Below are 20,483 nucleotides of genomic sequence, written 5' to 3'. Positions count from 1 at the left end.
TAACACGCCCCCAAACCAGCCTGTAGCAAGAAGCCAAAAGTAAATAGGGGCGTTACCATGGAATATGGTCCACACAAATGTATCGAAATTCAAAACAACAAGGAAGGAAAAGAATATATATGTAGGCCTATATAATAGTTATATAACTATTGTCTAAATATCAATGTTATATGTTATATACAGTATTTTGGTTCATTCAATCACTGAATTAATAATTTAGTAAACTTTTTGATGAATGCAATGCGGGAACGATCGTTTTCGGACCAAAACATTACAATCCACCCGAACAATATAAGGGAAACACAATTCGCCGGAAGTTGTGCTCACATGTAATTTTCACAGAAATTATTCAGAACTGATTTTCAAGAGTTGCGAACAACTTTCTATAGAATATTTTACTGTAGAATGTCGGCTTCAATGATAAGGAGAGGACTGGAACTGCTAAGCAATGACATTAAAGGTAAATAATCCCATTATTTAGCCAGCTAGCACGTTCACGCTAGCTAGCATCTTCGTTACTGTACATCATTAATAGCGGATACGTTCTTATGATCTTGTGAAGTGAACCATATGAAATGCCACGATTTCAAATACAAACCACTCATTGTTGCCTCTTCTCAACCTCGTTTTATATCGACCATGTCCTCTCCTTACCCATGACAAAACCAGACGCCAGTAAGAAGCAGAAGGGCCAGTCTAGGAAGACTCAGACGCCGGGGAAAGCTAAGGTAATGGATCTGGTCAGCACCAACAGGCAGGGCGTCAGTAAGCAGGTTCGGCGGCTGCAGGGTCGTCTAGGGACGGGGAAGGCCAAAACGACCGTCAAAGACAAGAGGATCAAATCTGCCGTGGGTGAGTTGGGGGTGTCTTAAACAAAACATAGCACAAATTAAATCGTGTTTTATGTATCAGCCCACATACGTCGAACGCTACCTGTGCATATTGAACCTTGTTATGGAACAGTTTTTGATTTTTGTTGTCTTATAGAGTGTGCGAGAGACTTAATCGCTCATTTTCTTGTTTATCTTTCCCAGAGGAGTTTAAGAAGAAACAGCCAAAGAGTCAGCTTAGCAAGAACCTCAGCCTTTTCCTGGGAACTGGCTACAAAACGACGGAATCAGACACCAAGAAGGTCGGTTTCAAGCTGTTAAACTTTATTTCCCTTTCAGGCTTTGGCATATAAATAGTGACGTAGAATTCTTTAAGAGCTTTCTTTAGGAATGTTGTTAATCATCCTCAGCAGATAAGATCAGTGTTTTTGATGAACTTGCCTCTTATTTTATTGGAGTAAATGTCATCAGCTTGATTATGATGGTGGTGATGAAGACTTACCAAGTATGTTTCTGGTGCTCGCTCAGATCTTTAACCAACACTCTGGACGTCAGTCTCGGTATCGTCCAGACCCTCATGTCAAAAAGGCTCCAGAACCGGAATCTGCCTTCACAGAAGAGGAGTTCCAACAGTTCCAGAAAGAATACTTTGGCAGAACTGTGGAGGATTCCAACTAGATCACCAATGGATGTTTCCATCGTATTGTGTTCTGATCTGATCAGTTAATCTGTTCTATTCTGAACTGAATTCCAAAGACACTCTGGACTGTGCACCATGGAACAATTCTGCTGAAAGGAGAGACAACTTTTTTCAACACGGCTTAATATTTAGCTTGTTCTTTTTGAAAGACTGACTGTAGTTCATCCTCCGTCTCTGAGGAGGATGAGCACAAGAAGGGCTACGATGCTTGCGTGTTGCCTGTTTGTTTTGAAATCGACTTTTCATTTATTTTGACATGGCTATTAAAAATTGTAATAACAATTAAACACATTTTGCAATGATAAGTTGTACATGGTCAACATGTTTGTTAAATCAAATTATGTAGATGTCAGACATGGTCAGAACGGGTATTTGCGGTTAATGAAAAAACAATGGCGTTACTACTGAAATCACAATCCACAACAATACCGCAATTACTTCTTACACTAGAGACCGAAAGAAATGCAGCCTCGTGATTCATAGATGCCAAACCACACCTAAGTAGTTATGTTTTTATAACCTCAAACCTTTAAGTAAAACTTGAATCAGTGTCAAAGTCTATGTCATGATGAAAGAGATGATCAGGTCAATGTCAGACAGTGACAGAGTTGAAAGACTGGCTCATACTGGAGATGGCAGTGCCCTCTGTGGAGGCATATAGGAATCCTCTCTAGTTAGTCTCCTCCCTCTCTCTACCTCCCTCTCTCCACCTTCCTCTCTCTTTCCCTCTCTTTCCCTCCCTCTCTCTCTCAACCTTTCTCTCTACCTCACTCTCTCCCTCTATCTGGGTGTTGATGCTCTGCAGGACAGACCTATCTGTACAAAACACACTTTCAGTATAGAAGGAAGATTCAAGTTGCTGTCATGAAAAAGGTAAAGGACCTTTCAACTTAACTGTTGAAGTTTATGTATTGAAGCATTTGCCATATGTGTGTTAAAGCACTCTTTTTTTAAAGAGTTCATTTATCAGAAGTGCTTTTTGACAGCTTCAATGCACATATTGTAAATGTGATTAAATAGATCAAAAAATATATGCATATCCTTTATAAGAATTAAGTTTAATATTTTAGACAATGTGGTATGAACTATTGCATGTTGCAATTGTCTGATTTTGTGTGTTTTTGTGTGAAAGCATAAATGAAGTAATGGCAGGGAGCTTATACACAATGATGATACTAATTTGCATAGCTACATCATGCAGGAGTAACATGAATTGATCGTCTTCCAATAGATACAAGTGTTTGAAAACTTGTAATGAAATCATGTTTTATATATTTATTTAAAAAACGTGTGAAAAATGAAATGATTGTATCAATGATGTAAACAAGACAATAGGTGAAAGTGAAAGTGTCTGGTGATTATCTGACAGTCTGATCAAACTTGTTAAACAGGTGAGATTTACAGTCCCATTCATGTTTACTCACCAAGGACAGATAGCATGACAGATAAAAAGTGTTAACAAAAGTGTAAAGAAATATAAATCGTTGAGTACTGCACAAGTATCAGGAGAGTAAAAAAATATCTCACAAATTATTTAACCTTTATAAATAGTTTTGAAAACTATGTATTTATATTTGATGTTGTCGATGTTATATATATATATATATATTTATATATAAAACACAAATGAATCTGAAAACAAACAGGACTTTTATAAGGGGTATATGAAGACAAAAATTGATGTAGTTTAACGAGGACAGCTTCGCAGTGGGTCTTTCAAAACAGGACATACCTACATAACGAGACCTTCTCCCTCATGTAGGTTCAACCTCAGCAGAGATGGAGCTACGACTCTCCCCCAACCTCCCCCTTAGACTCACCTGAGAAGGAAGGGGAAGAGATGGTAAGACAGTCCCTAGACAGACTGGTACTCTTGTTAGTTGGAAGATGTCATGTGTTCACTTTTTTTTATCCAAATCAATATCTGGGGGGGGATCTGCAGGGGTGATTAACCCTTTGGATCTGTAGGCAAACCACTGAGCTGCACATCGCCAGTTCTGTCTGGGAAATAGGTTTCATTTTGCAAGTTTTGAATAACAAGTCTGCCAGGAAGTTGTCGTCCCCCCCCCTCACAAACACACACACTTTTTTTTGTACTTGGAAAAAACGGTCCCACCCACATTTGAAAACAAACCGACTCTCCCAGAGTTCCGTGATGTGAGGCTGAGTGTCCTGCTTTCCTGCCCCCAGACTAACCCCCTGACCCCCAGGCGCCTGACCGTCGCTGAGAGGGTAAAGCGGCTGGAGAGCCCTTCCGGCCCTGGAGGAAGCGACACGACTGGAGGAAGTGAAAATCAGGACTCAAGTAAAGGCATCTCTGAACGTCAGATGCTCGTCAAGGTCTGTCTATCACATGAATTTTGTTTATTTTTGTTTGAATCCTTCAATCTTTTATGTCCTGACACGGATCCTGTTTTTTTCACTAGTTGTTAGTTTAGTTTGTTATGCAGCTAACCAAACATATCACGGTTACCGATATTCAGAATGTAGCATTTTAATTTTGTTTCTATGGAGACTGTTGACATGTTGGGCCACCTTTCCTTCAGGTCAGTGAGGGTGACAGCAAGGGACCTGCCTTCAACCAGGACCGAGCCTCTCACACAAATAAATATGTGGTTGCCAAGGATAAAAAGGTGACACACATCACTTGCTTGGTTACAAACATTGACCGTTCAGATCAGTAATGTGAAAAAATCCAGATCACTATGTGATTACAAACAACATTTTTACGATACAATTATTAGTATTAAAACAAAGAAAAGGAAAATTCCTTATTGCTTTGAGAATATGATTTATTTTAATTGTGCAATTAAACTAACCATAATTCCCAAAATGTGAGTCAAAGTCATATACACTTCTGGTTACAATTCCCGTAATTTACCCTGGTCTGATATCCGTGCAAAATAAATCTATCGGATCTGTCATTTTGAGGACAGTTACAGTTAGAGATCATTATTAGGTTTTTCTGACTGGTTAGAGTTGGTCATATTCTGAACAGGTTATAGTTGAAGGTGACTATTTGTTTTTTTCTGAACAGGTTACAGTTAGAGATTATGGATACTACAAAGAGGTTGCTGTGGAGTCTCACACGGTGAGAGAATGAGCAGCCGTTGCGTTGTGGCCACATCCACTTCCCTGAGTTTGACTCCTGGCTTCCTAGCTAATGTGTCTCCACCGAAAATAACAATTCATTAATTTTTTTTAAGGATGACTTGCTTGGTTCAAGGTAGCTAACAAGGAATTTGTGTAATTATACAATACAACCACTTCCATGTAGATTAACCATTAAATGTCCTCCTAAAATACATACAATCGGTGACGGAGGGAATGGACTATCTCAGTTGTGGTTAGATTACAAAAGTGTTATTTTATATCTAAACTCTTTCAGGTAATGATGCATCAAACATCCTATAAGGTTGTGAGCCAAAGCCCTCCTCTTTTCAGAAAGACTTCAGTCAGCACTTGGCGGGAAGGCAAACAACTCCAACAACAAGATAACATCAAGGTGCTGTGAACAAGCTGTAAACTGTCGCAGGCTTTAGACTTTAGAATGCATATCGTTTTAAGAATGTTCCTTTGTTTGTTCAAGAATGTTCTTCTATTGTTCTAGGACGATCCGGAGTTCCTGATTAAATGGTGGAAGACAGTGATTTGTAAGCGATAGAAGGACAGGTTCTGGAAGCTTAATAGTGGCAGGTTAACCACTGAATAATCAGGGAGTTATTTCAAAAACACACATGTTTACAGTTTAAACTTTGTCTTTCTATTTTGTTAATTTAGCATGGAAAGACCTGGAAAGTCAACCATTGAAACATGGAGAGGGAGTGTAAGTAATATGTTACGCATGCACAAATAAGACAGTTAACGAGAATCATCAAGCTACAGAGTTTTTGGACACTATTTTTGTTCCTACCCTGAACGTGTTTATTTCCCCATTAAGGTTATGTTCAATTAAGTAGTAAGCAAAAAAGTAAGTAGGAAGTAAGTAGTAAGCAAATAATATAGTTTCGATATTTGTTTTTCTTACTGAATGGTATATTTCTCCCTGTGAAGGTTATATTCAGCGAAAGCACAGAGGATCTATTATGCAATGCTGCTGTATGAACAGCTCTTGAACAAGAATGGGGAGTCCATGAAAAACAACATCACTGAACTATTTAGCATCGCAGATAACTTGGACAAGGTCTCACACACACACACACACACTTGAGATGTAACATGCATCAATATGCAGTCACTTACGAAAAGGTAACGATCTGAAAATCCACTTTGATTCGAACTCCGTCCCAGGTGTCCAAGGGCACTAAGATCGCTGGCATCACTGGAGGTGCCACGAGTGCCGTGGGCGGGATTGCGGCCGTGGCTGGCGTGGTCCTGTCCCCCTTCACCTTCGGGGCCTCGCTTGGCCTCACCGCCATCGGGGTCGGCGTTGCCGCGGCAGGAGGCGTCACCGGTGCATCGGCCGCCATCGCACACAAAGTGAGTGGCCGCTCTCTTCTCTATTTTTTTGTTTTTATACATCCAAAGCTCCTTTCGAGAATAAGCTCTACATGATTCAGGATAATAAGAATGTCATTTTTCATCTCCTTTAGAGAATAAACACAATCTGATGACCGGTTACCAACTGAACTCTGCGTCTGTTCAGGTTTAAAATCTATCTACCCATGAGTCACCTGGTCTCTTCTTCTCCCCTCCTCAGGTAAGCGTCGCACAGGACAGGAAGAAGATAGAGACCGTCCTCCAGGACTACAGGACCCACACAGACGACCTGGAGGCTTGTCTGACGTTCATCAACAGGGGGATGGGGTCCCTGAGGATGCACAACCTGGCCGTCCTGACTGGGGTCCACACCAAGGCAGTGAGGGTGGCCAAGGTAGAGCCAGACCCAAATGTTCACTACCTTCATGACCTCATTTTCTTTCTCCTTCCCCTTATTTGCAACACTGCGAGTCTTGATTGAAGCATCGTCTTTGGGGAGAGTAGACTTGAGTATGGCGACAGTTGTAGATTGATAAGGCGGTGATGGGGATGGCTTTTAACGTCATTATCATCCACATTGTCATTACCGTAATCATCATCCTCATTGTTATCCTTACCACCATCATGATCACTATCATCATTATTATCACTATCACCATCATTATCACTACCACCACCATCATTATCACTACCACCACCATCATTATCACTACCACCACCATCATTATCACTACTACCATCATTATCACTACCACCATCATTATCACTACCACCACCATCATTATCATCATCATTATCACTACCACCATCATTATCACTACCACCACCATCATTATCACTACCACCACCATCATTATCACTACCACCACCATCATTATCACTACCACCATCATTATCACTACCACCATCATTATCACTACCACCACCATCATTATCACCATCATTATCACTACCACCATCATTATCACTACCACCATCATTATCACTACCACCACCATCATTATCACCATCATTATCACTACCACCATCATTACCCTCCTCTTTGTCTTCGCCCCCAGGTGGTAGATGTGGCAGGGGACACTGCCAGGGCCATGGATGCCAGCAGCAAGGCATCAGGCATGCTGGATGGCTTTGCCCTGGGCATGGACTTATTCTACTCTGCCAAGGACAGACAGAAGCTGAAGAAAGGCCTGGAGTCCAAGTTCGCCACGAAGATCCGCCAGGTGGCCGGGCAGCTGCAATACGGGCTGAAGGAGCTGGTGAAGGTGAAAGACATGTATAAGGAGCTGGTGAAGGAGTGAAAGACATGAATAAGGAGTTGGTGAAGGAGTGAAAGACATGAATAAGGAGCTGGTGAAGCAGTGAAGGGTCTTCGTGTCGGCACGGTTGGCCTTTGGTTTTACGTTTTAATCTTACAAAATGTTGTCCATTTTTACACTTATATCATATTTCATGTCTTTAATCCTTTATAATGTTTTACACTTATATCATGCTTTACGTTTATACACTTGATTCCTTTTCTGTCTCTGCCTCATTTTGACTGTTGTGAATGTGGGCCTACCTACTGATGTACCTAGGAATTGTTTGACCTATAATGAGAGAACCTTTCAATCGATTCAGATTGAGACAAATAGCCAGATTTATGTCTAGTATTGTTATCTGTAAGCTAGGAGCAGTTTACCCATCGTCGACTAGTGCCACACCCACCCAGTCTAAACTCAGTGACCTATTTGTCAAATAGTAATACATAAAAACGTTCTGCCACCAGAGGGCACTCTTGCATATCTAACGTGTAGTTTCAAGTCTCGGTTGCAGTTCTTTTGGCATTTAAATGAAAAACAAAATATATGCTTTGGTCGTCTATCTTTACCCACAGCCACTATGACTAACTGTAAAGACTATATTGTTATATTCTTGTACTTGAACAATTTGGGGTTATCACTGTGATTGTGGATGACGGGTGGCATATTTTACATAAAAAACATATCTTCTTGATTTTCTTTATACATCTTTGTTGATGCCATTTAATTATACATGTATACTTTTGAAAGGGGACCTTCATCATTTAGGGATCCATTTGACCTTATTAAAATAATTAAATATGATGAATGGTAAATCATATATGCTATTACTAATAAATTACTGTTAAATTTGTATCTGTAATAGTTTTTTTTCTTTCTGGGAGCCATTGTTTACATTTAGCATATGACCTATATTTTCTAAGGACATTGTAGTATACGGATCTACTTCAATGTTCTTCAAGTAGAACAACATTTTCCCACAAGCTACGTAGGCGGCGGAGTGATCCAGTGGAAATATTTGAGCGGAGGGATGCGTATGGGTGTGATGCAACCGTATATAGTCAGAGGTGACTTTTTCGGATCGTTTTAGCACTTCTTCAACAAACAAGACTCAGTGCTGTATCATTCCGAGCTGTGAGCTCTCCCGCGTAAAATGGCTGTTTAAAGGCGTGCAGCGGCTTCCTTAGCAGCGGCAACAACCAGGCAGTGCAACGGTCAAGTGCACTTGTTTTTTTAGGCAACATGGCGTAAGTAGAAACTGTCAATGTTTTTCTTATGGTTTTTATCTGTGATTTTCAACTCCATATGGTGGCAGACAGGCGTGGCAGGGACCCTCACCCCTAGCAACACCACTACTAGCTGGATTTGTCAACACGGGTCAACAATGCCTTATCGATCATACGTTATCCAACTATCTGTTACTATGCATTAACGTTACTGATTTGTAGTGTTGTCATTTTTGTTGTCTTGTTATTTCTACCTTTGCTGTCAACTAAGTACAGGCGATTTGCCAAAACATTAAACAGTTAAGCAAAGCCGGCAATGTCAGCAAACGGATCGTTTGAAATAATGCGGTAGTTACAAATAATGTAACAAATAACGTAACTACCGGCTCAAGAGTCAATATTGTCATCTGTCCAATGACTATGGTGCGAAGCGAGGTCAGCAATTTCCTACTGAAAATAGTCAACCAGCATTTCCTATTCATCAGATCAGCCCTATTCAATGACAATTGCGCATTTAGCCAAGTTAACCAAATACGTCTGACTTGCTGATGAATGACAGTTGCGGCTAGCATGTAACGTCGTTGTTAACCTGCCAGCGCATTTTGTGATATTGTCCGGCGTCATATTAGCTAATGTTAAGTAGTTATTGTACAATGTATGAATTGATTCAAGACAACGTGGCACTTTCAAAATGGCGCACACTAGGCTTTCCCTACTCGCTCCACTTTCACGACAGATGGTAGTGTTGTGAAAATGGCTGTTATCCCTCCCCCCGCTTCGGGGAAGAGGCGGGGTTACCGGCCAAATATGACCAAATTAGGAAATGTTATGCCCCCGCGGTGGGCGGAGTCTTGCCCTTCAGACTTTCCATTGACAGGTCTAGACAAGAATAGCGCACGCGCTCGCACTGCCACACGCGCGCATGCAAACACACTGTCCTCACTGTGTTGCTAAATAGTGTCTCGGAGTAGTCAGATGCAGGAAATTTGTCATTTCATGCGAAGAAGACATCAAACGGAAAGGGCGCGTTTCCAACATAGAAGAGGGGTTTCTGTTGTTGATACAGATCTTGTGAAACCAGTTTATCGGCTTGTTGTCTGTTCATATGGCACCAACCAAATGTAGTTTCTCGATCACCACACTTCCTTATGGCTTACCAGTCTGGTTTTAGTTGTGATTAAACGGATGTGGTGTTAGTTGTGCAAGTCGTGAGTCACTGAAGGAAACTCATTCTAAAATGGGAGACCAGTTTCAGGTTAAACTTTCAAGGAAATAAAAGCATTGTCATGTGTATTAAAAATACAATGATGTGCTTTATCTCTGGGGGACACCTCCACACAAAAACACTGCAAAAAAGGCATGTGTATACATTAATATATATGTATATAATATATATGTATATATATCTATCTTGTGCAATTACACAATAACATTTCTCTGTTACATCCCTGGTGTGAATGACATCCACTGTTAATAAAGTTTATTGTTATGGTTGTTAACCATCACACCTCTCCTGTGTTCCCTTCTCCCCCTCTCTTCTCCATCATCCTCCCCCTCTCCCCTCCCAGGTCTCTCTCAGCATCCCCCCTCAGCTTTGCTGTAGTGGACAGCAGGACAGACTCTCTGAACTCTATACTACCGTCGTTATCGTGGACCCCTGACTTCCTGTCTCCTGACAGCCTCTTACAGGAACACCTGAAAAGCAGCAGCAGCAGCAGCCATGTCTCTGAGCAGTCAGCTGGCACTGGAGGACGTGGGGGGTCTTCTCTTAGGTGAGGGGGGGCGGGGCGGGGGGGGGGTGATTGGGACTTTGGAGGGTGGAGGGATGGTGGTGGACATGAAGGTTTGAGATTGAGAGGAGGTGAGGGTGGTGTATTTGAAGCGGGGGTTCCCAGGGTGGTGTGTGTAGGGTTGGGGTAGGATGTTTTACTAAAAGGACTGGTGACTTCCGCAGTACCTGCCTCGAGATACCGGGCCTTTGTTGTCTAGTTGGTGTTCTTAGTGAATGTGTTTTGTTCTGTGTGTAGTAGTGGATGTTAACATGTGGGCCCCTCCCTCCCAGGCCCCTTGTTTCTGACGGCTGACCCCATGGGGCCCCTTCTGGACCAAGATGAAGAGGAAGCTCTGTCTCCCTCCTCATCCCTCTCTTCCCAGGGGAGGGCACCGCCTTCGCCCCCCCTCTCTTTCTCCTCCTCCTCCTATGCCTCCTCCCCCTTCTCCTCCTCCTCCACCCCTCCTCCCTCCCCTCCTCCTCCCTTCCACCCTTCGTTCCCGGAAAGCAAGGCCGGGGCGGACATCCTCTCTCTCCCCTGGCTGGGCGAGGGCGACCTGCTCGACGCCCACGTGGGGTTGGACGGTGGCAAAGGTGAGGCTCCGCCTCCCTCTCGCGCACACACACACCACACCCAGAAAAATACACCTCCGTCATTATGGCTGAGGTCTATTGACACGGAGGTGTTTAATCTGCAGTTTGCTTCATCGTCACCATCGTTCAGATATGGTCGTTGAAGAGGTTTTATTACACAAGACAGAGACACCATTGTCATCGTTTATAGGCGTGTCATTATTTGTCGTCGTCCTTGTAGGAAGTAAGTAGGTTATGCAAGGGTGTCGTATTACCAAGTGGAGCAGTCAGAAGGGTCTAGATCTGTCCTTGAAGAGGCGACAGGGATGGGTGGAGGTGTTTTGTTGGCACTTGTGACCCAGATCCTTTGTCAGGAGAGGTTAAGTGTTGACTCCCTGGTGTAGTATTTTCTGGGGGGAGGGGGAGGGAGGTCGTAAAACACTCTACAACCAACTCGTTTATCATTAACCTTTTAATCTGTCGGTGGTGATTAGCGTGTGTGGTGTGTGTGTAACTTTCCTGGAGCTGGTTAGCAGGTGGATGTGCTGGAGCTGGGTTAGCAGGTGGATGTGCTGGAGCTGGTTAGCAGGTGGATGTGCTGGAGCTGGGTTAGCAGGTGGATGTGCTGGAGCTGGTTAGCAGGTGGATGTGCTGGAGCTGGTTAGCAGGTGGATGTGCTGGAGCTGGTTTAGCAGGTGGATGTGCTGGTGCTGGGTTAGCAGGTGGATGTGCTGGATGAGTGACCAATGTCTCAGATATCTCTGTTGTAGTTTGGCGAAGCTTCAGGAAGCAGTTCACATGAATCATTAACGTAGATGATCCCAGTCAGCGATCCTTTTCTCAGGGGGTCTTACTGGGAGTTTTCCCCCGTCTTCCTTGAGGGTTAGGGTTGGTTGAGGGGCAGTTCTATGGACGTATTTAAAGCCCTCTGTGACATTACTTGATAATAATAATAAATAAAAAAAGGTCTGTAGGAATAACATCTGATTTGATCCCTCTCTCCCTTCCCCTCCACCAGAGGATGCGTTCTCCGGCATGGACTGGATGACGGAGAAGATCGACCTGAGCGACTTCGACCTGGAGTCCCTGATGGGCTCCTGTTCCCCGGGCAACCCTCCCAGCTCCCCCGAGGAGCTGCTGGCCTCCTTGGAGAGCCAACTGGACCTGGAGCCCTACGCCGCCCTCCCGGCCCAGCCCGGGGTGCTCGACCTGGGCCTGCCGCTGGCCCACGTCCCCCTGGACATCCCGCTCCCAGAAGAGGAAATGGCGGAAGAGGAGCCGGTGCCCGAGGTGGTGGAGTGGAAGACTGAGCCTCGCTCTCCCGCCCCCCTTTCTCCCGCCCCCCTCTCTCCCGCCCCCCTCTCTCCCGCTCCCTCTCCCCTCTCGCCCGCCTTCACCCTGGAGCTGGGATCGGAAGTGGACGTCCTGGAAGTGGACAAGATCACCACCACCACCACCATCATCCCTGAGGCCGGCCTCCAGACCGTTGCCACCCCCATCCTCCTCTCCCTCTCCCCCTCCACCAAAGCGACTCCGGCATCGACTCTTCCGTCTCCGGCTCTCCCGCTCGCCGTTCCTCTTCTCCTCCGCCCCCCTCCTCCTCCGCCGGCTCCTGCCGCACCAAGCCCTACTCCAAACCCTCCTCCTCCCCCTCCTCCGTCTCCCCCAAGGTGAAATCGGCGGGTGGCGGGGGGCCACCCAAGGTGGTGGAGAAGAAGCTGAAGAAGATGGAGCAGAACAAGACGGCGGCCACGCGCTACCGTCAGAAGAAGAGGGTGGAGCAGGACGTGCTGAACACGGAGCTGTGCGGGCTGGAGAGCAGGAACCGCGAGCTGGCGGAGAAGGCCGAGTCCATCAGCCGGGAGATCCAGTACCTCAAGGACCTGATGGACGAGGTCCGGTCGGCCAAGACCCGGCGGGCCGCCGCCCCCAAGCCCTCCGCGGGGCCGTAGTCGGGCAGAGGAAACGCCCGTGTCTACGCCAGCCAGGGGGGCGGGGGGCCTCTGCTGAGACCGGGGGCGTGGCTTCACACTGGGGGTGGCGTCGTAGGAGTGGGTGTGGTTGGCGTCGGTGAAAGCGGTGCGCTGGTGTGGATGTTTGGGCCGCGGGAACGAAGGGATCGGCAGAACTTAAAGGATGACTGAATGTGAAGAAAGATGACGGAGAAGTTGATGATTTGTTGAGGGGAGTCGAGGTGATCGGGACTTGGTGGCTGTGGATGGAGGGAGAGTGCGTGAGCGCAAGTCTTCCTTGTCCCTGTAGTTTTTGTCAGACACACATGGGCAGAGTGCGTAGTGGCGCTCTGTCGAGTTGTAGACATGTAAACATGAGTCATGTCTGTCCAGCTGGAGTTAGGGTGGATACCTCTGTTAGGAGGCTGACCTCCTTACTACCTGTTAGCAGACATTCTCGTCAAACATTGCAAGACCAGACACAATCCCCCCTCCCTCTACCCCCCCCTCCCTCTACCCCCCCCCCCCTCTACCCCCTTAACCCATTCTCTAACCCCATGCCCCCCCCCCCTCTTTCTCTCTCACACCTGTCCTCTGAGAAACTCTTAGTCCAGAAAGGGGCCTCGCCACTTCTCGCTCTCTCTTTCTTGCTCTCTCTCTCTCTCTCTTGCTCTCTGTCTCTCCCTATTTAATTAAATCATTAACTTATGTTACACTGGCCTCTGTCGTCAGGTGGTTTGGTTTGTACATAGCTACTTCCCTTCCCAGTTCCACCTTGTTTTTATCACTATTTAATGACGAGGAGGTAAATCAAGAAATAAATAAAACAAATTGTTTTTTTTATTTATTTTTATCCCCTCAGATCTCTGTCAGCTACGAGTAGTTTGCTTTGTTTAGAGGACTTGTTGGGCTTGTACAAATGTGCCAGATGCTTTGCTATGGTTTTTCTAATAAAGATTCTCTTATTAACGCTCAACTGTGGTTTTGCTTTGTTTTTGGTTGTGAAATATAATGACTGCCCATTTACGCTAAGAATGGTTTTTGAAGATCAGTTTTCATGCAAACAAAAATACTTACGACTCAATTTTACACTATATTTACATTTAATTAATGAACGAGATGCCAAAATCCAAAGCGGTTTACAAATAGAACTTATTGAAGACTCCAAGCGTACAGTTCAAACATATTTTTCTCGTTGGCGATATGGAACGGTTTAAAACGGTGCCTTTGTGGAAGCATCTAAAGCTGGAAACCTGTGACGGTGCGGCGTGTTGCATTACAGGCTGTAAATATGAGCCAATCGAATGCCACGAGCAGGAGGGACCTATCCTGTATTTGCATACACAGACAGCCTCCACCAATCAGGGTTGTTGCTGCTACCGTTTTGCACATGCCAACATCACTAATGCTCCCCTAATATAAAGAAAAGAAAATATTCACTATCTTTGCTGTTCTAGCCTCTTGTTTCATTACAGTCAGGCAGTTGTGTTCTGATCTCCTGCCTTTGTACAGTCAACACAGCCACCCTGTATGATGAGACTGACTCGTTTTAGCAGAGCAAAATGGCGGACGTGTAGTAAACCGTGGGGAAGCTATAACTAACAGTGACTCAGCACCTGTGATGAGTTGGTAAGCTGTGAGGGTGGGGGGTGGGGGGGGGGGGGTGAGGGTGGGCGAGCGAGTGAGCGAGCGAGCGCTTCTTCATGCTTTTCTCCCACCTGTAAGGTCAACCCAACCCCTGAAACCGGTTTGATCCAGTCAGGCACCAACTGACGCCAGCCTGGCATTGAGCAACTCCCATGCCCCGGGGGAGAGAGACGGAAGGAGAGAGGGAGAGAGGAGAGGAGGAATGAAGAACAAGGGAGGGGTGAGTAGGCAGAGGAAATGAGATGGAGAAGAGAGACAACTGTAAGAAGTGTAGTAGTGAGAAAAGGGAAATGAAAGACAGGCATCTGTGAAAACATCTCCAGGGGTTCGCTGTTCTTGTGTTTTATCAGAAACCAGACACAAACACACATTCACACATACAAACACACATTCACACACACACACACACCGTGTGTGTCGCAGCAGGTGAGGGAGGGAGGGAGGGAGGGAGGGAGGGAGGGAGGGAGGGAGGGAGGGAGGGAGGGAGGGAGGGAGGGAGGGAGGGAGGGAGGGAGGGAGGGAGGGAGGGAGGGAGGGAGGGAGGGGTAATGATCTGGGTTAAATAGTGAACTCAAATGGGTCTGTCACGTGTAGGGTGGTGTGCTGGTATGTAGAGAGTTAAGTGGGTTAAATATTTGTGCAGTTGTGTACGTGTGTGTGTGTGTGTGAAAGAGAGGGAGACCGAGATAGTTCAATGAGGAGAGAGCTGGCATGCAGCTGTGTACATTTAGCACAGACAGTAACACACTGTTCACATGGGTGTCACACACACACAGTCACACAGTCACACACATACACAGTCACACACATACACAGTCACAGTCTCACACACACACACAATCACACACACACAGTCACACACACACATTCACACACACACAGTCACACACACGCAGTCACACACATGCAGTCACACGCCTCTCACAGACATAGAAGGCCCTCCATGTCTTTGTGTGGCACTGCTAACAAACCCCCAAGGCCAGAGAGAGGGAAGGAGGGAGATAGAGAGAGAGAAGAATGAAGGAAGAAAGCGAGAGGGAGAGAAGGAGAGAGATAGACAGGGAAAGAGTGAGAATAACGGTGGGACTCTGAGAACAAGGAGGGAGGAACGTTAGCTGCTACAGATAAAGACTGCTTCAACAGCCAAGCACCAGCAGTCGATAAGAACCTCTGCTTTCCCACCAACTTCTAGAGTTCTAGGAGTTTAGAGTTCTAGGAGTTTAGAGTTCTGAGAGTTTAGAGTTCTGAGAGTTTAGAGTTCTGAGAGTTCAGAGTTCTAGAAGGTTTTGGAGGGCTGGAAGAGTGGGACATGAAAGAAAGAGTTTTTTCAGTCTTACTTTACTGTAGTCACTTTTACATTTGTATTTCACTGTCCTTATGTTAGCTTGAACTCATTTCTAGTTTGTGCCAATAAAACATTGAATGTGAAGTGAGAAAGAGTCAGAGACAAAATATTGAGGTGTCACCATGGGAGCGAGAGATATAGCTACGAGCCCACCCAAGTGTCCACTATCAGCAGAGTACTGAAGGTCTATGACGTGCTACCACACTGTGTGTGTGTGTGTGTGTTGGGCATGGGCTGTAATTAGTAATTGTGTTTTATGGTAAAAGGGGGTTACCCATGCAAGATAAACTTTCAGAAATAAATATCAGCCAATTTTTACACAAACTGATGTCATGGGGACTCAGATGGCACCGAATGCCTGAAATGACCGGTCTATCTGAGATCAGTTACTATGGAGACATGAGGGGCACTGGTAATCTTAGATACAGGGATTTACCTAGCTCAATTGGAGTGACTGTAAGATGATTCTGTGTGTGGGTGTACAGTCAAGGTACGGTTATCTAGAGTGAAGGGCAGCAGAGAGGGGTGGGTGGAAGGGGAGAGAGAATGAGATAGAGAAAGAGAGAGAGAGAGAGAGAGACAGAGACAGAGACAGAGAGAGAGAAAGAGAGAGAGAGAAAGAAAGAGAGAGACAGAGAGGGAGAGAGAAAGAAAGAGAGAGACAGAGAGAGAGAGAGACAGAGAGACAGAGAGACAGAGAGAGAGAGAGAGAGAGAGAGAGAGAGGGAGGGAGGGAGGGAGGGAGGGAGGGAGGGAGGGAGGGAGGGAGGGAGGGAGGGAGGGAGGGAGGGAGGGAGGGAGGGAGGGAGGAGAGAGAGAGAGAGAGAGAGAGAGAGAGAGAGAGAGAGAGAGAGAGAGAGAGAGAGAGAGAGAGAGAGAGAGAGAGAGAGAGAGGGAGAAGTGAGAGCAAGAGATAGGTAACCCAGTCATGTCCTATTTCCAGGATGTATAAATAGCCCCTAATCCCTGTTAGCTTGTGAGCTCAGTTCCTCCCAGGTCTCAGGCCCACTAATCAGGTCACAGCCGGACTACCACCAACACTCACCGGGTGCCTTTCTTTTAAATCACAGTTGCTACCCGGGAACACATTTCCAATGGTTTAAAACACAGTGGGTGAAACAAATGAAGCACAGTAAAGGATGTCTAGGGGTGATGAAGGGTGAGGAGGAAGGCAAACCTGGAAGTGTAGTGTGTGTGTGTGTGCGTGTCTGTGTGTGTGTGTGTGTGTCTGTGTCTGTGTGTGTGTGGGTGTGCGTGTGTGGGTGTGCGTGTGTGGGTGTGTGTGTGTGTGCGTGTGGGTGTGGGTGTGCGTATGTGTGTGTGTGTGTGTGTGTGTGTGGCTGCAAGGTTGTGTCAAGCCTGTTACTCTCGGGGATCAGACAGGTTTAGAGAGGATAGTACTTGTGACAAACAGTGTGTAACGTGTGCATCATAGGCTGAAATCCCGGGGGGGACGTACCCCCCCCCCCCCATCCTGGGAAAAATACTATTTGTCCCTCCCAATAAATCACTGTAAACATAACTTGATCATTTGAATAATATGAATAATATACATTTAACATATTACAATGTAGGTTATGTGTTTCAGCAGTCATTTTGGTGTCCCCCCTCAGGAATTGCTCTTGAGAAAATGTCATATAATTGTCCCCCCCAAAATTGATAGCATATTTTCGCCACTGGTGTGCATGACAGTGTGTTTAGACGTTTATTGGAAATAGGAAGAGCAGTAATAGACTGCACTGCGACGACACCCACGCTAACACCCACCCAACAGAATCTCCCTTCCAAAGGCCACTATTACCTCCCTTCACACTAATAACACTATGCAATTTAACGAGCCTCTGTGTTTGCTGTGTTTTATGTGATTGTTTTTGGCTTGAGCGCAAACTCACGCCTTCATAAAGCACACATTCATAACGTAATCCTGCTGTAAACGCGTTTGTCCTCTGCCCATAAATTCAGTGTATTTAAAACTTGAGCTAGATCGCCACCTGGTGGCCTTCAGGGGAAGTACACCTTGACGAACGTTCAAGCTACGTCACCATACCACTTCATGTTACTTCCGAGTCTGTCCGGCTCAAAATCTTAACACGAGACTGGCGTGCGTTATGGAATATACACGTTTATCATCGCCTTCGTAGCAGTTTGTACGTATTTTACCGTCAACAAAGAGTCAACCGAAGCTGACAACAGGTCTGTTTGAGCCATTTTTTGTTTTATGTTTGCAAGAATTTTAATAAGGTAGGTTCGGTTAGGAACTAGTGTACTTTGTGTGTTATGTTGTAAAGTATAATCGAAGCAAGAGGAAGTATTGATGGCAATGCATCTAATAACCCGTTTCAGAATGTCCTCCTCACTTCCGCGTCACGTCATCTGGGAGACTGAGGAGCTGGTGGCGTACCTTCACCCCTCCCCCTGGACTCCTGGCACAGTTACCCTGGAGAGGAAGCCTCATCCTGGGCGACATGAGGCTGGAGGCCCAGGGAGAGGTGGATACTGTTACTGTACTATCCAGATGTGATTGACAGAGGAAGTAAACTAAAAAAAGAAAGAAAGAAGTAAATCATAAAATAATTGATCTTCTTGTATCTCTTTTCTTTATTTTTTCCAACATTCCACCCCACGATCCTCCCTCCCTCCCTCCCTCCCTCCCTCCCTCCCTCCCTCCCTCCCTCCCACCTCTCCCTCCCTCCCTCCCTCCCCCCTCTCTTTCTCTCTCCCTCCCTACCTGAAACTCTCACTGTCACTTCCCCCCTCTCCTTTTCTCCTCCCTCTCTCAAGGAAGTATCTTCCACCTGGCGGAGAGGGAGTACCTGAGCCTGATGCTGGGGGCCCGGTCCCTGGGGAGGCTCCTGGGGGACAGGCTGGGGGTCGGGAGGTGTGCCCTGGTCTCCAAGCCCCACAGAGACTCACCTGCTCAGGTACAGAGACCGGGCTGGGTGAAAATAGCGCATTTGGAAAGTCTTTAGACTGTGCTCTGAACACATCACATAGCCAGGGGAAAGGAGATAGTGGTACACTATTGAGACACGTCCCTTCTCCCTCCCCCCCAGATCCGTCTCCTCCCCCTGCACGGCGTGGGGTCCGAGTGGCGCCCCCACCTGGCGGAGGAGGAGCGCTTCTCCCCTCACGACCCCGGCTACATCACCTCCCTGGGCGGCCCCCTCCGGCCCCCCGCCCACCTCCTGGAGCTCCAGGCTAAGATCCGAGCCAGGCTCCCGGCTCCCGACGCCCCACCGGACCTCACCTTCCTGGGGGAAGACCCTCGGCACGCCGGCCTCTTCTCCAGGATCGTGCGTGGGGAAGAGCAGCAGTGGAGGGTGTGGGAGGACCGGGGCCACGTGGCGTTCCTCACGCCCTTCCCCAACTCCCCCGGGCTCACCGTGATCGTCCCCCGCCGACCTCTGACCTCCGACATACTCCGACTCGAAGAGGGGGATTACACGGAGCTCGTTCTGGCAACCCGGAAGGTGTCTCTGCTCCTGGAGGGGGGGTTGGGGGCGTGGGGGGTGGGGCTTATCTTCGAGGGGTTTGAGATTGACTATGCCCACGCCAAGTTGATCCCGCTGATAGCACCTCCAGCAGGAGAGGAGGCGGGCCCCATCGCCAGTCTGCCTCCACCCCGGTTCTACCCCGTCTATCCTGGGTACGTGAGCTCTGAGGATGGGCCTGAGGCCAGCCCGGAAAGCCTGAAGGAGCTACAGGTTAGAATCACGCAGGCTTGAGAGATATTTCGGAATATTCCGGATATTCCGGAAGCGTGGACTAAAGCTTCTGGAAGCGCCGAAATTATTCCAGTTAAGACAAGTTCCTCACCCAATATATATGGACAAGTTTATATATTTTTCAAGTTCAATTTCTTAAATAATTTGATGTTTTTTGTCATATATTACTTGTATGAAATCTTTGCTGAATTGATATTTTATTTTTAATATCACAATGCACATACAAGGACAATCATAACGATACATTAATACACAATTACGTACACAATATATAATAGCTTTACCAGACTAACACCACTGAACAGTACTGTGTTGGTTGTCTCCAATCAAGACAGAACATTGAAAAATAAACAATGAAAGATCCAAATAACTCTGTAGTTATTCTAAATTCCACTGTTTCCACTGAAAGACTGCCATTAATCTCCTATTCTATGCCTTAGTGTAGACTCCTCCTGAGTCATAACTTGCTGCCTAAACATCACCGTCATCCTGGTTATAGTGGTTTTCTAAACTAGTTCAACCGTGTTATTATCAACAGCATTGAATTGAGCCCATCTGTTCTCTCCTTAACGAGGCTCCGTGCTGCTCTTAATTGGCTCCTAACGAGGCTTTAGCCAGCCTCTGATTGGTCCCTCTGGGGTTTAATTAAGAGGTGTCCTTAATGAGGAGTTAAGTGGTTATTTAGTGTGGCTATATTCACAACGTTTCCCCATGCATTAGCTAATATGCTGCAGAGAGATGGGACGATTGCGAACAATGTTTTCGCACAACCATTCTCTCTCTCTCTTTTACTTTTTTTCTCTCTCTTTTACTATCTTTCTCTCTCACTTTCTCTCACTTTTACTTTCTCTCTCTCTTTTACTTTCCCCTCCCTCGTACTTTCTCTCTCTCTCTTTTACTTTCTCTCTCAACCCCCTCCATACATCAGTCATCC

At 46.1% G+C, this 20,483-nt stretch overlaps 4 protein-coding genes across 6 annotated transcripts; all 4 read left to right on the top strand.

Moving 5' to 3' along the window:
• Positions 1-112: 112 nt before the first annotated feature.
• On the top strand, positions 113-1,835 carry rps19bp1 (ribosomal protein S19 binding protein 1). Its single transcript, XM_084685624.1, has 4 exons — positions 113-460; positions 670-852; positions 1,035-1,132; positions 1,359-1,835. The coding sequence occupies exons 1-4, from the start codon at positions 406-408 to the stop codon at positions 1,506-1,508; spliced, it is 486 nt and encodes a 161-aa protein (XP_084541750.1). The 5' UTR covers positions 113-405; the 3' UTR covers positions 1,509-1,835.
• A 559-nt stretch (positions 1,836-2,394) lies between these two features.
• Positions 2,395-8,132, top strand: LOC146237472 (apolipoprotein L3-like). The gene is made up of 12 exons (XM_084685932.1): positions 2,395-2,403; positions 3,293-3,373; positions 3,721-3,870; positions 4,077-4,163; positions 4,568-4,621; positions 4,919-5,035; positions 5,141-5,183; positions 5,311-5,356; positions 5,584-5,713; positions 5,821-6,009; positions 6,230-6,403; positions 7,068-8,132. The coding sequence occupies exons 1-12, from the start codon at positions 2,395-2,397 to the stop codon at positions 7,308-7,310; spliced, it is 1,323 nt and encodes a 440-aa protein (XP_084542058.1). The 3' UTR covers positions 7,311-8,132.
• A 254-nt stretch (positions 8,133-8,386) lies between these two features.
• Positions 8,387-13,808, top strand: atf4a (activating transcription factor 4a). Its single transcript, XM_084685561.1, is given in 5 exon segments — positions 8,387-8,557; positions 10,105-10,308; positions 10,599-10,901; positions 11,899-12,405; positions 12,408-13,808. Coding segments are annotated over 4 exon segments (1,287 nt in total). The 5' UTR covers positions 8,387-8,557; positions 10,105-10,256; the 3' UTR covers positions 12,833-13,808.
• Positions 13,809-14,319: 511 nt separating this feature from the next.
• LOC146237470 (uncharacterized) lies at positions 14,320-19,919 on the top strand. 3 transcript variants are annotated; one of them, XM_084685602.1, is made up of 5 exons: positions 14,320-14,461; positions 14,558-14,699; positions 18,168-18,313; positions 18,606-18,745; positions 18,878-19,919. In XM_084685602.1, exons 3-5 carry the CDS (start codon positions 18,169-18,171, stop codon positions 19,547-19,549), a joined length of 957 nt encoding a protein of 318 aa, XP_084541728.1. In that variant the 5' UTR covers positions 14,320-14,461; positions 14,558-14,699; position 18,168; the 3' UTR covers positions 19,550-19,919. The 3 variants fall into 3 exon arrangements, with proteins under 3 accessions (XP_084541728.1, XP_084541726.1, XP_084541727.1); XM_084685600.1 differs by lacking the exons at positions 14,320-14,461; positions 14,558-14,699 and adding an exon at positions 17,374-18,065; XM_084685601.1 differs by lacking the exons at positions 14,320-14,461; positions 14,558-14,699 and adding an exon at positions 17,375-18,017.
• Positions 19,920-20,483: the final 564 nt, after the last annotated feature.

The sequence above is a fragment of the Hypomesus nipponensis genome, chromosome 21 (genome assembly GCF_054491055.1).
Source record: "Hypomesus nipponensis isolate SF chromosome 21, ASM5449105v1, whole genome shotgun sequence".
NCBI lineage: Eukaryota > Metazoa > Chordata > Actinopteri > Osmeriformes > Osmeridae > Hypomesus > Hypomesus nipponensis.
This window is presented reverse-complemented; position numbering and strand designations above follow the sequence as displayed.